Here is a 12184-nt window from a genome sequence, read left to right on the forward strand (position 1 = left end):
CACAAGAAGAAGAAACTTGATGCCTTGATAGGTAATTCCAGTGCATTAGTAATCGTGTTGTTTACCGGAAATTGTTATGTAATGAGGCTTTTACTGTTCGATAGCTCTGTTTGTGCTCCAGGCTTTTACCTGACATATAATTACTATTGGCATCAATTAGCTGCTACTGAAATGCACCTGTATAACTGACTCTGGATGAGAGTGAAAAAAATCTGATATTCTAGTTATTAAGACAGAAATGATCCATGAAAACTGCATTCAGATATTCTATCTAGTACCCTGTACATCATTTCTAGTTATGCTGATGTGTAGAACTGTTTTTTTCCATTGTTCTAGTTTGTTTGTAAAAGATTCAAACCTCATTTGTCTGTTACTTAGGACTGTTTTATGTTGATTTTGTATCTCATCCAAACAAGTTGAACAACATTATATTGTACTCTCAGCTGTTCTGAATATCACTTGCATTCTCATCCACTTGGTAAATTCTTGATGCAAACTAGTACCTTTGACATACTCACTGTTTTGTTTTGTAGGTTGTGGAAAATTTCAGTGCTTCCTGGTGTGGACCATGTCGTGTCATTGCACCTATTTATGCTGAGATGTCAAAGACTTATCCTCAACTCATGTTCTTGACAATAGATATGTTGATGACCTAATGATAATTGTAACCATTTGTTTGGTCAAATCTGCTATTGAAAAATGATTAGTTTCAGTTTTTTATGAACCAAGAAACCCCTTATGCATCTGATGGCGATGATTTTATCAATAGTATCATTTACCTGTATAACTGACTCTGCATCCTCAGCTCTACAATTTGCTTGTATTTGTTCGATTTCAGCTGATGTCAAATGATTAATCATCTACGAATTTTTGGTTTGTATGATGCCTGCGCGCTGCTGTGCTGCGTGCTGCTGTGCTGCTGTCATTTTGCTTGTATGATGCGGTCCAGTTTGCTTGCTGCTGTTGGCCGCGGGCCGCCCCATGGATGGCTCTTGGGTCAGTGGGCTAAGCATGTTTTGTGGGTCGACTTGACCCATGACCCACAAATCACCGCCTTGGGTATCGTGGGTCAGACCTTGGGTCGACCCAGCCCGACCCACGTGCATCCCTAGAGGTAAGGGTTGCCCTCGAATCCCTTGGCGCAGTTGCAGATGTAGCCTGGTCCGCTGGACGAGTTGACGCACGCACTGTTCATGCTGACGCAGGCTTACGATTCTCGGTTTTTCCGCGCCTCCACGCAGTTGCTCGCGTTCCGGACGGCCCATTCGACCACCACGGGCACTCTCCCGCCGTTGGCGTCGAAGAATTCCGACGATGTCGCGTAGCTCCTCCTGAAGCTAAAGCTCGACGACTCCATCAGCGCCGCGTAGCTGCAGCGGCTGACGTTGTAGATATCCTTCGAGCTGTTGAACACTGTCGAGTAGTTCTGGAACTCGACCTGGTAGGCGTTAAACCCCTTCGTTATCGTTGTCTGGCAGCAGCCTGCCCCGGAGCAGGCGCCGTCGGCGAGGCGATCGCCGCGTCGCCCGCAGTTGGTCGCCACGCACCCGCTCAGGAAACGCACGATGTTATCGGCGGAATCTCCGACCCCGACGACGGCCACCGCCTGACACCCGACGACGGCGAACGTGTTGCCGGCCTGAGAGAGCCTGTACGGATCAGCGAAGCTCACCACATCCATGATGGTTTGGGAGGTGTCGTTGCAGTAGGAGGAGATGTTGTTCCACACGCGGGCCTGACCATCGGACAGGGACACGCCGGCCAGCTCGAAGTGTCCGCCGTGCCCCAAGAATGGCTTCTTGCCGCCATTGTTGGTGTCGCGGCAGGTGAGCTCGAAGCCGGGCAACGCGCAGCCTGCAGGGCCGATGCCGAACGGGTAGGGGATATCGACGCCGCCGCACGCCGTCGAGCAGTTGCTGCTGCCAGGAGGCGGCGGCGGCGCTCCAACGGCGGCGAGCAGTGCCGAATGGCCTATACTAATTAGCAACAATATTGCTGCTAATTTCTGGAGCTGCATGGCTCAATAACTCGTCAATTGTCGGATGATCCGGCGTCTTCCTGACCGTTTATATGCACTGGCGTTTATACGCACTGGCGTGGAAATGACCAAACGGCTTGATGATAGTGTATGTGTGAAACAAACTAGCATGCGTGACTTGAATTTTCAAGTCTTGCCAGGGGGTATAAGCCTTCAACGTAGCTTTCAGTGGATTTTAGTATCTGCAGGAGCCTTCACAGTTTCGTACTAGTACTCAATTTTCATAGGAGAAAGTCCAAATAACCCCCTAAATTTTGGTTGAAAATCCATCTAGCACCTTGACCAGGTTTTATAGATAGCTTTCTATCTGATTTACGTATACGTTGGATGAGAGTTTTATTACGTGATATATGAATTGGACATATGCGTTAAAATATCCACCTAAATCTTTAGTTTTGACTTTTTAACCCTTATTTTTTTGTTCTCATTTAATGTAGACAGATGTTAATATAATAGTAAGGTGACATCACTATAGAATATATATTGGCGACCTATTATTGACGATGATGTGTAAACCTGCTATATTCAAAACCACTCATTTAGTTTCCAAGATACCCAAAACTACCATCCAAAACAATGCTAGAGAGTAATTTGAACGGTATTACAAAGTTAGTTTAGAGGAGGTTAGATGTCTCATTTCAATGTTTAAGATGCTAGATAGACTTATATCAAGAGTTTAGGGGGTACATGGACTATTATGCATCTTTTTCTTGCCTAGAAAATTAGGGTGTATACGCAACATTTTTATGATTTCGTACGTTTTTCTGACGGTAATTTTCTGTCATATGTAAAAACTTTGTGCCAATAATTAATACAAGCAGATTTTCATTCCCTTGTGAAAACTTGAATACCCCTTTTTTTAATTGTCGTCAGTGCTTTAGATGGGAACCCAATTTTTTTACTGCTACTGCTACTTTGAATAAATGGGAGTAAACACACCGGGAAAAAACATGTGGCCTGGCGAGACGCCTGGTCGATCGGCACGGCCAGCTGGCTGTTGCCGGAACTAGTCGTGGAGCTGTGACAGGGAGTTGGGAGCTGAGCTGTGTGATGAATGGACGGGTGGTCGAGTGGAATGGCTCATGGAAATCACTTGGGAGAGTTCTTGATTCGCTTCCTCCTCTTGTTGCTTAGGAAAAGACATTGAATTGATCATAATCCTTCGATCTCCAGTACTCTTGCGCCAAGTGGTTTCTAATTAATTTGTCGCTTGATCGATCGCAATACTGCAGAGCGATATATATTTTCATGAAGTAAAAATCGATTTTCATGAATCGAGGCCTTTGACCAGTTCGATATCCGAGAAAATATATATAGTGCAAACCATATATGTTGTGGAAACAACTATCGTTGGATCGAATAATAAACGTCTAAGATTCATCCACGTCATGAGTAAATCTATGAGTAAAATTTTTTACTCGTTATGACGTGGACGAATCTCAGACGTTCAATTTTTAATTCAACGGTAGTTTTCAGGTTATTACTATAGATACGTTGTTTCCACCCTATATCTTCCGTCGATATCCGATCCAATCTTGATAACTACACTAGAAAGGACAGGCAAGTGAGCTATAGAGTGGGTTGCTGAAAGTTGCAAGCAAGCATTCCAACAAGAGGCCAGCCCATTCCAGTCGAAAAAGCTAAGGGGCGGCTAGTTGCGCGCGCCCTCCTCCGCGCGACTGGACATGTGTCGCGCGCGGAGAGGTCGGCGGACGGCGCGCCGCGACTGAGGAGCGATTTTTCCCTTTTTTTGGTTTTTTTCGTTTCTCTTCCGTTTTTTTTGTTTTTTTCATTTCTCTTCCCTTTTTTTTTGTTTTTTTCGTTTCTCTTCCGTTTTTGGTTCCCCTTTTTTTAAGATGTACATATTACAAAGTTTGTATTCGTGTTATACCAAGTTTGTATTCATACGTATACAAACTTTGTATTCGTATTTTTTTCTCTCGGTTTTTAATATGTACATATACAAGGTTTGTATACATATATGCAAAGTTTATATAAGTTTATATATACGTATGTAAAGTTTGTATACGCGTATGCAAAGTTTGTACACGTGTATATAAAGTTTGTATATGTGTATATTTTGTATACATCGATTTTTGGTACACATAAAAATTATATATACACGTATGTATATATTTTGTATACATATATAGAAACTTTATATTATTAATACAAAATTTATACATATGTATACAATAATACAAATTTATATGTATGTATACAAAGTATATACATGTACATATATATATATATATACATGTAGTAGTAGCAGTAGTAGGGCCTGTTTGGCACAGCTCCAGCTCCAGCTCCACCCCTCCTAGAGCTGGAGCTCAGCCAAATAGTTTCAGCTCCACCAAAATTGGAAGTGGAGTTAGGTGAAGCTCTCTCACAAAATGTGCTAGAGTTGTGGAGCTGGGTTTAGGCAGCTCCACAACTCCACTCCAGACTCAACTCCTGGAGTTATATTTAGGAGTTGGAGCTGTACCAAAACCCGTAGTGTATGAGTTATAGTAGTAGTGTACGAGTAGTAGTAGTGGATCTGATGGTCGCGTGCCCGCGTGACCGCGCGACTGATCGCGCATTAGGGGCGCCCCATTCCAGTATTCCACTGCTTGGACCACTCCAGGCACTCCCGTCCACTGGGCCAGCTCGAAGTGGACTCAATTGGGACAGGAGAAAGAAAAAAGTCTATTTTGTAGTGCCCGAGTTGGAATTTTTCTCAGCCGGCCTATACAATCGGCATGTGGGCTGCAACACTGTGCTCTGGGCCTCTGGACCGCCGACGTGTCCTCGGTCCTCCGCTCGAGCGGTACGAATGTACGATTGGGCTTCAAAAGCCTTCAAGCAACTCGGTGTACGGTAAAATTTCAATGTGTAAAAAAAATATATGCATTATTATGTGCGTATATAAAATTTGTATACGTACGTATTAAAAAACCAAAAGAACGCTACTTATACAAAGTTTGTATATGTGCTATATATATAAATATTAGAAAACAAAAAAAGGAAAAAAGAAAAACCTAGAAAAAAAAGAAAAGCGAGAAAAAACCGCCACATGTCACCTTACCACGCGCCCTCCCGCCGCCAGGGTCTCCTCGCGCGCCACATGGCTGTGCCGCGCGTAGGGTGGATAGCGAGTCAGCTCAACTCGATCTAAATCGTTAAGATAATTAACGAGTTGGCTTAGCTCGACTCGTTAAGTAGTTATTATCACGAGCTAAATACCCAGCTCGGCTCGACTCGTTGCAAAGCTCGAGCTTGATCATTTAGCTCGTGAGCCAATGCATCAAATACTGACCTAACAAGAGGAAAATAGCTTGCAAATAAAAAACTCAAATAGTGTACATTAAGAAAGAAGGAAAAAAAAGCAGCAAATCACATAAAATTCGTGCAGAGCCAAACCGGCTCAAGCTCCGCTACATTGCTTCATACCACGCCAGAAAATAGGAGTGCTTTACACAAATCCAGTCTATGACACCCTGCATTAATTCCATTTCATTACATATTACAACTTTTGTACCCAAGAAGGAGATGTGCCCAAGAAGGAGATGCACGGGCGCGTGGCGGCAAAGCGGTGGAGATGTGGGGGCGCGCAGTGGTCGCGCTCTGCAATGCAGCTACGGCGCTACGCTAGGGCGGCAGAGGGATGAAGAGAGTGGAGACAGAGGCACGATCGGATGGGGTGACTAGGGTTTTGATCTGATTGATGCTCTATTGGGCTCGGTCTTCCAAAAATATAGCCCTACGTGCTATGTGACTGTGGGCCTGTGACCTGCTAAGGTAGGGTTAGTCTAGCTTGTTAAGGCTAGTAGCTCGCGAGCTAGCTCGAGTTGGCTCATTATATATAACAAGTTAAAATGTCAGCTCGGTTCGTCAGAAAAATGAAACGAGTCGATCCAAGCTAAGTCCATCTTGTCGCGAGTCGAACGAGCTAACGAGCGACGAGTTTCCTGTCCACGCGGAAGAAGGACGCGCAGCCAACTGCTAATTAGCGGTTTCGGCGTCACAGTGTCGGTGGGCACTAATCTTCAATTGTCAAAACATTTCCCATATTGCCTATCCAACAAGGGACTGTTGTGCTAGAATTCTTTTCAATCATTTCGAGTCCCTTAATTGTACTCTCAAGCATGTACTATGCTTCTAAGTTTAATAAATTCCTGGTTCTCAAAAAAAAAAAAAAAAAACGGTTTCGGCGTCACAGTGTTGGTGGGCACTATTGCGCGTCAACCTGGCCCGGCGCGCGTGGACGGTCATTCCCGTGTCAAGTCAAGTCGTCGCCCGCTAGAGGCTTTTCTTGAGACGCAGACAGAGTACGCGGCAGGCACCTCTCGAAGCCATCAATTATTTCTCGGCAAAGCAAATCAGAACGTGGGTGGAACAACGAGCTGTGAAGGCCACCCCATCAAGCTACCTACCTCGGGTTATTTTAAGCAGAAAGGTAAGAAAGCCAATCACACCTAAACAAGAAGCGTATGTTAGCTCGTCGAAACTTGTATAGCCTCGATCAGATTGCATCCACGACTGGTGCGGCAACTTGTTTGGCTCCACACGATATACAAGACTGATGAGTGATGAACATGGAGATAAAGAATTCTCTTTCAACTATATAACTTTTTTTTAAAAAAAATCAATGTCAATAAGTACATCGACTGGCATTAAAAATAATAATTAGCCAAAAAATGAGCAGACACGGAAAGGCATGTCCCATCATAAATAACACTAGTACATAAACAATTTTTCCAGACGGCCTAAACAAATTTTCGCGTGCGGGCCCTGACCCATCTGCACCCAGGTATGTGCAAAAATCGTCATTTTTCCATGTGGGTGCGGGCGCTTAAGTCACCCGTCTGTGAAAAAACAAAAAAAAAACCAAACCCTACCCTGAAACCCTAGATTTGCCACCATCTAGTCGCCACCGCCACTCGAAACCCTAGACCGCTGCCTCCACCTAGGCCGTCTCGTCATTGTCGCTATCGAGGTCATCGTCGTCGCGGGGGAGGGCAGCCGCCTCTGGATCCGCGCATGGGGGGACTGCCGTCCTCAGATCCACGTGGCGGGAGGGCCGCCGATGGGTGCCTCCTCCACTGTTCTCCCCGTGGGGAACTGCCGCCGCCTCCGTTGCACACCTCCTATGCCCTCCCCCACCGCCGTTGCTAGAGCTCGCGCCTGTCGCACGAGCCATCCACCGCCGTTGGGATGGAGTGGGGGAGAAGAGGAGGAGGCCAGGAGGGCCGAGAGAGGAGTGGAGGAGAAGAGAGTGGGAAGAGGAGGACTTAGTAGGAGAGAGCAAGGAGGGGAGAATAAAAGAAAACGAGTGGGTCTTTTTTCACATGCAGATTACTTAAGAGAACCACATGTGAAAATAGGCTTATTTTTGCATGCGGTCCTCTTAAGAAGCGTATGCGAAAATGGGGGGGTCGATTTTTGCAGATGCGGGCATTTATGGTATGCCTGCAACCTATTGGGATGCTCGTCCTAGAAAACATTTGTGTAGTAGTGTAACCAAACCAATTAAATTGTGCTCACTTTGGAACTGTATAAATACCATCACTAGTTATTTTATTACAACTATGTTTATCTTTAATTCTAAAGCGCACCTAAATGCTACTATGCTATTTTACAGATTCAGTTCATCACTAGGAAGAAAACTCAATCTAACACACACCTACAAACCACGCGCGGGAATCAATACAACAAACTGTCTATAGATCATCTTGCAAATTCTATGCTCAACACAGCTTTCTTCTCAAGGCTATAAACTCCACTGGTTGTGCTTCCCATCTCCACAAAGCTCAAATCCTCAAGTACAAGCGGCGGTTGTGGGCATTGTTGCACTTCATCAGCTAGTGCTAGGCGCCGGAGCTCCGCTGCCACCAGCACCATTGTCGGCCTTGTCATACCTGGAACAACCAAGCATTGACTTGCTAGAACAGCTGCCTGATGCATCACTCTCATACTAGCTTCATCAACCATGTCACTATCAAGGAGCTCAAAGAGTGTGCCCTCTGCCATTGCCTCCTGAAACATCAAGGTGAGGCTCTTCCTATCTTTTGACAGCGGCTTCTTACTAGTTAGAAGCTCAAGAAGAATAACTCCGAAACTATATACATCATTCTTAGATGTGAGTTGGTACTCTAGTAGGTAGTCTGGATCAATATACCCTGGTGTTCCTTTGGGTACAGCTTGAGTATTCTCATCGATTGTCGAGCAGCCAAAGTCAGACACCTTTGCGATCAATCCCTCAGCAAGTAGGATATTGGATGGTTTCACATCGCCGTGGATTATAGGGTGTGGCAACGAGTGAAGATGCGCAAGTGCCTCGGCAGATTCTGCAGCGATCCTCATGCGGGTTCCAAGAGTTACATGGAACCTCTTGCTCCTATGGAGATCTAGTAACTCTTGTAGTGTTTTGTTCTGCACGAACTCGTACACAAGCATGGGCGCCTCAAACTGGAGGCAACATCCAAGTAGCTTGACAATGTTGGGATGCCTGACACGGCAAAGTATGACCAACTCCTGCACAAATTCCATCTTTCTGCTCTCGTCGATCTCCTTGCACTTTTTTATTGCAACATTAACTCCGTTCAAGGCCGCCCTATAAACAGTTCCCTGGCCACCTTCACCGATGATGTGTTCCTTGTTGAAGTTACTTGTGGCAGTCTCAATCTCCCCTCTCTCATAGAGGGTGAATCCAACATTACCCTCTACTTTCATCATTTCCAGAAGTAGCTGGCCACCATGCTGTAGAAAAAATTCATGAGTCTGTCTTAATAGTGCTTGTTTTTTTATGCTCCTTTTGTGGCGTATCACTTCCCATCCAAGGAAACTAAAGAGGCCAACTAATACGCAGATAACCGCTCCTGGATAAACAAATATCTGACATTAGTGGAAATATTTGAGCATGTGTAGGTTTTAACATGGATGTCGACCAGATATGCAGCAGTAAAACATAGTCTTAAAAAAAAGAGATTGTAAAACATGTGCCTACCAATTGCCAGTCGTGCTTTTAGCGGCAAGCGGAAGTCTTTTCGGCATCCATCTGGAATGGTAGCATTTCCTTTGCTGCCCGCTGGACAGTTACAATCAAAACCGCCAGGTTTATTACGGCATTCTCCATAGCAATGATGAGTCTTGGAATCTTGACATTCATCAATATCTACAAAATAAAAATGACGAATTTGTAAGATGTGGGGAAAAGAATTTGGTAATCTGGAAAATGGAAACGTGGGAGAATTTCAAATATGAAATGGGATTAATGGAAAAAAGTCAGAATCATAAACAGACTATGTATTGGAAATTTTATAAATGGACCAACTAAACTTATTTCTTAAAAATATAGCCGGATGGAGTAAGAAAACAAAATCATGAAAGCTACACGCTGAAAGCTATTTCATATGAACTGTCACAATTTTAGAATTCTAGATGTAGTATTGATGGGATTATAGGAAAATTCACCTCGACAGCCGTTGGGTCCTTCGAGGTAAGGATTGCCTTCGTACCCTTTGGAGCAGTTGCAGGTGTAGCCAGGTCCGTTGGTTGAGTTGAAGCACTCGCTGTTGGTACTTTTGCACGCGTAAGAGTCCATCTTCTTCCATGCCTCCTCACAACTGTTGGCGCTCCGGATGGCCCAATCGAGCACCATAGGCGCCCGGCCATCATAGGTGTTGTTGAATTCCGATGTAGTCAAGTAGGTGGTCGAGAAGGTGAAGTTGGAGGAGTCCATTAGCACCGCGTAGCTGCAGGGGGTGCGGTTGTAGATCCCCGACGTGTTCATGCTGCTGTCGTCGAAGAAGGCCTGGTAGTAATCCAGGCCCTTTGGGATGGCCGTCTGGCAGCAGCCTATCCCGGAGCAGGTGCCGTTTGTCGCCTTCCACACATCACCTCGCCGGCACACGGACACGCACCCGCTCATGTACTTCCCCACGTAATCCTGGTCGGCGATGTAGGCTTGTGTCCGGCAGCCGACGACCGTGAACTTGTTGGAGTCGGAGAGCATGAACGGCGTGCCAGTCATGTTGAGCTGCCACGTGTCGGAGTCCATCTCCTTAGAAGATAAGTTGTAGCAGGAAGAGGAGATGTGATTCATCACCCGGACCTGGCCAAGCTGGAGGGAGACGCTGAGCACCTCCACATTTCCGTAGAAGGGCTTGTAGACGCCGTTGCCGGTGTCGTTGCAGTCGAATTCGAAGGCGGACGCGGCGCACTTGTCCAAGCTGGTGCTGAATGGGTAAGGGATCTCAACGTCGCCACACTTGGTGTTCTGGCATTGCCCCTCTGCTCTCCCAGCGAGGAGCTCTGCAGCAATCGCTATGGCGAGGCACAGCGTTGTTGTTGTTAGTCCTCTGTGGCTAGTCATGGTGGATGGATGAACTAGCTAGTCCTAGCTATCTGTTTGTGTCTTAAACCTCTGTTTCTTGATAGGTGATTATGGACTTGTGCTTGTATATGAAGATGAGTAGAGCCAGCGTTGAGAATTTGAGATGAATCCAACATGGACACTAGACAAACTTTCTTTTAAATATAAGAAAAAGACCCAACGACTTGAACAAGTCTTCGCTTACTGTATCTTTAGTGTTAATTTTAGAGTAAATTTTAGTCTGGACCACTTTCTTTGCCCTAGCTTAGCTTGCTTTCTGGCACATGTTCCAAATTGGTTAATTATCTACTAGTTTATGCGGGAGTGTTTGAAGAAAACTAATTTGAGGTAGAGCTGCTAAGATTTTACAACGACGATCAAATTATCTAAAAATCCACCAGCACATACTCCTTGTAATTAAGTTATCCATATAAATTTAGAACAGGTAATATAGATGCACTTTTAACTGGCAAAAGCTAACACATGGATCACAGATCATCGATGCCTGAATGCACACTGACCATTTCCAACAAAGACGATGATCCAAAGACTTTGCCGGTCAAAGTCACCGTTGCATCTCATCTTCGATCGTGACTACGACGTGAGACCTCTCCACGACCACGAGGCTGGAAGTGAATATTTCTTTCGATGTCATCACACATGGCTGCCCATCAGATCAGATTCCATGTCCACGTCGCTTGCCCGGTTACCACACAAATATTGACTTTTGTAATGCCAACTTTTTATGTAAGTACGTATGTAGCGAACTAACTAAATACAACAACCACCTCCGTTTCTAAATATTTAATACCGTTGACTTTTTAAAATATATTTGACCATTCGTCTTATTAAAAAGTTAATTATTAATTCTTTTTGTATCATTTAGTTCATCGTTAAATATACTTATATGCATACATATAGTTTTACATATTTCATAAAAGTTTTTGAATAAGACGAACGATCAAACATGTACTAAAAATTGACGATGTCAAATATTTAAATATTTAGAAACGGAGAGAGTACTTCACAATCATTTATTTTAACTGGGAGTCCACCGTGCTTAGGTGATCTTGAATACGCTTCATCAGCTCATGTGTGGCCGAGGGACTAGGCCCCGGAGCAGGCCTAGCTCACGGGCGGCGAGCCGGCCGGCAACGTCCTAGGCTCTCGCGGTTGTGGTAGTTGCCGCCACTATACACTCTAGTCCCTCGCCATGTCTGACCTCGCGGCGGCATTGCTGGAACTTGGAAAGCGCTAGGTTGCTGTTGTGGAATTGCCGGTGAAGGGTGTGGTGCACCGCGGCAGTGGACAGGTAAACAGGTTTGCCATATCAACGCCAAGGTCGTGTCAACTGTCAAATGCAAACATCAGGGGGCTCAATTGTCTTAGATGCATTTCCTGTTGAGATCGATGCCATTAATAGTTTTCGTCTGTAATTTTGTACGGTGTGTCCAAACGGACAAAATTGTGGGCAAATTTCGGTTTTCTTTATGCTTGGGGCTTGGCTCAATCCTTTGCAGTCTTTTTATGTGGACGGCAAATTGGAGTGACTATGGCTCTGTTCGTTTCTTCTACAAGCGGAGGATAAAATTTTAGATACTCATGATACATTTTTTAAACGGCTAAACGGTACTTTTCGTATATAAACTTTCTATATGAAAGTTGCTCTAAAATATCATATTAATCTATTTCTTAAGTTTGTAGTAATTAAAACTCAATTAATCACACATCACATCGTTTTACGTGATCCACTTAATATTTACCTTTATTTTCATCTTCACGAAATTTAA

At 44.7% G+C, this 12184-nt stretch overlaps 2 protein-coding genes across 2 annotated transcripts; both read right to left on the reverse strand.

Annotated features, from left to right (window-relative positions):
• Positions 1 to 1207: 1207 nt before the first annotated feature.
• Positions 1208 to 2017, reverse strand: LOC107277307 (wall-associated receptor kinase 2). The gene has a single exon (XM_015779324.3). It carries the CDS (start codon positions 2015 to 2017, stop codon positions 1208 to 1210), a length of 810 nt encoding a protein of 269 aa, XP_015634810.1.
• A 5547-nt stretch (positions 2018 to 7564) lies between these two features.
• Positions 7565 to 10523, reverse strand: LOC9269553 (wall-associated receptor kinase 2). Its single transcript, XM_015778853.3, has 3 exons — positions 9494 to 10523; positions 9027 to 9194; positions 7565 to 8898 (listed from the first exon to the last, which is right to left on the reverse strand). Exons 1-3 carry the CDS (start codon positions 10392 to 10394, stop codon positions 7748 to 7750), a joined length of 2220 nt encoding a protein of 739 aa, XP_015634339.1. The 5' UTR covers positions 10395 to 10523; the 3' UTR covers positions 7565 to 7747.
• Positions 10524 to 12184: the final 1661 nt, after the last annotated feature.

This window comes from Oryza sativa, chromosome 4 (assembly GCF_034140825.1).
Source record: "Oryza sativa Japonica Group chromosome 4, ASM3414082v1".
Taxonomy (NCBI): domain Eukaryota; kingdom Viridiplantae; phylum Streptophyta; class Magnoliopsida; order Poales; family Poaceae; genus Oryza; species Oryza sativa.

Excerpts from the sequence above, each read along its gene's own strand:
- LOC107277307 (XM_015779324.3), bottom strand. The coding sequence starts at position 2,017 with ATGCAGCTCCAGAAATTAGCAGCAATATTGTTGCTAATTAGTATAGGC.
- LOC9269553 (XM_015778853.3), bottom strand. The coding sequence starts at position 10,394 with ATGACTAGCCACAGAGGACTAACAACAACAACGCTGTGCCTCGCCATA. Across the intron at positions 9,195-9,493 it reads AGGACCCAACGGCTGTCGAG|ATATTGATGAATGTCAAGAT; the intron begins GTGAATTTTCCT and ends TTTATTTTGTAG. Across the intron at positions 8,899-9,026 it reads AAAAGCACGACTGGCAATTG|GAGCGGTTATCTGCGTATTA; the intron begins GTAGGCACATGT and ends TTGTTTATCCAG.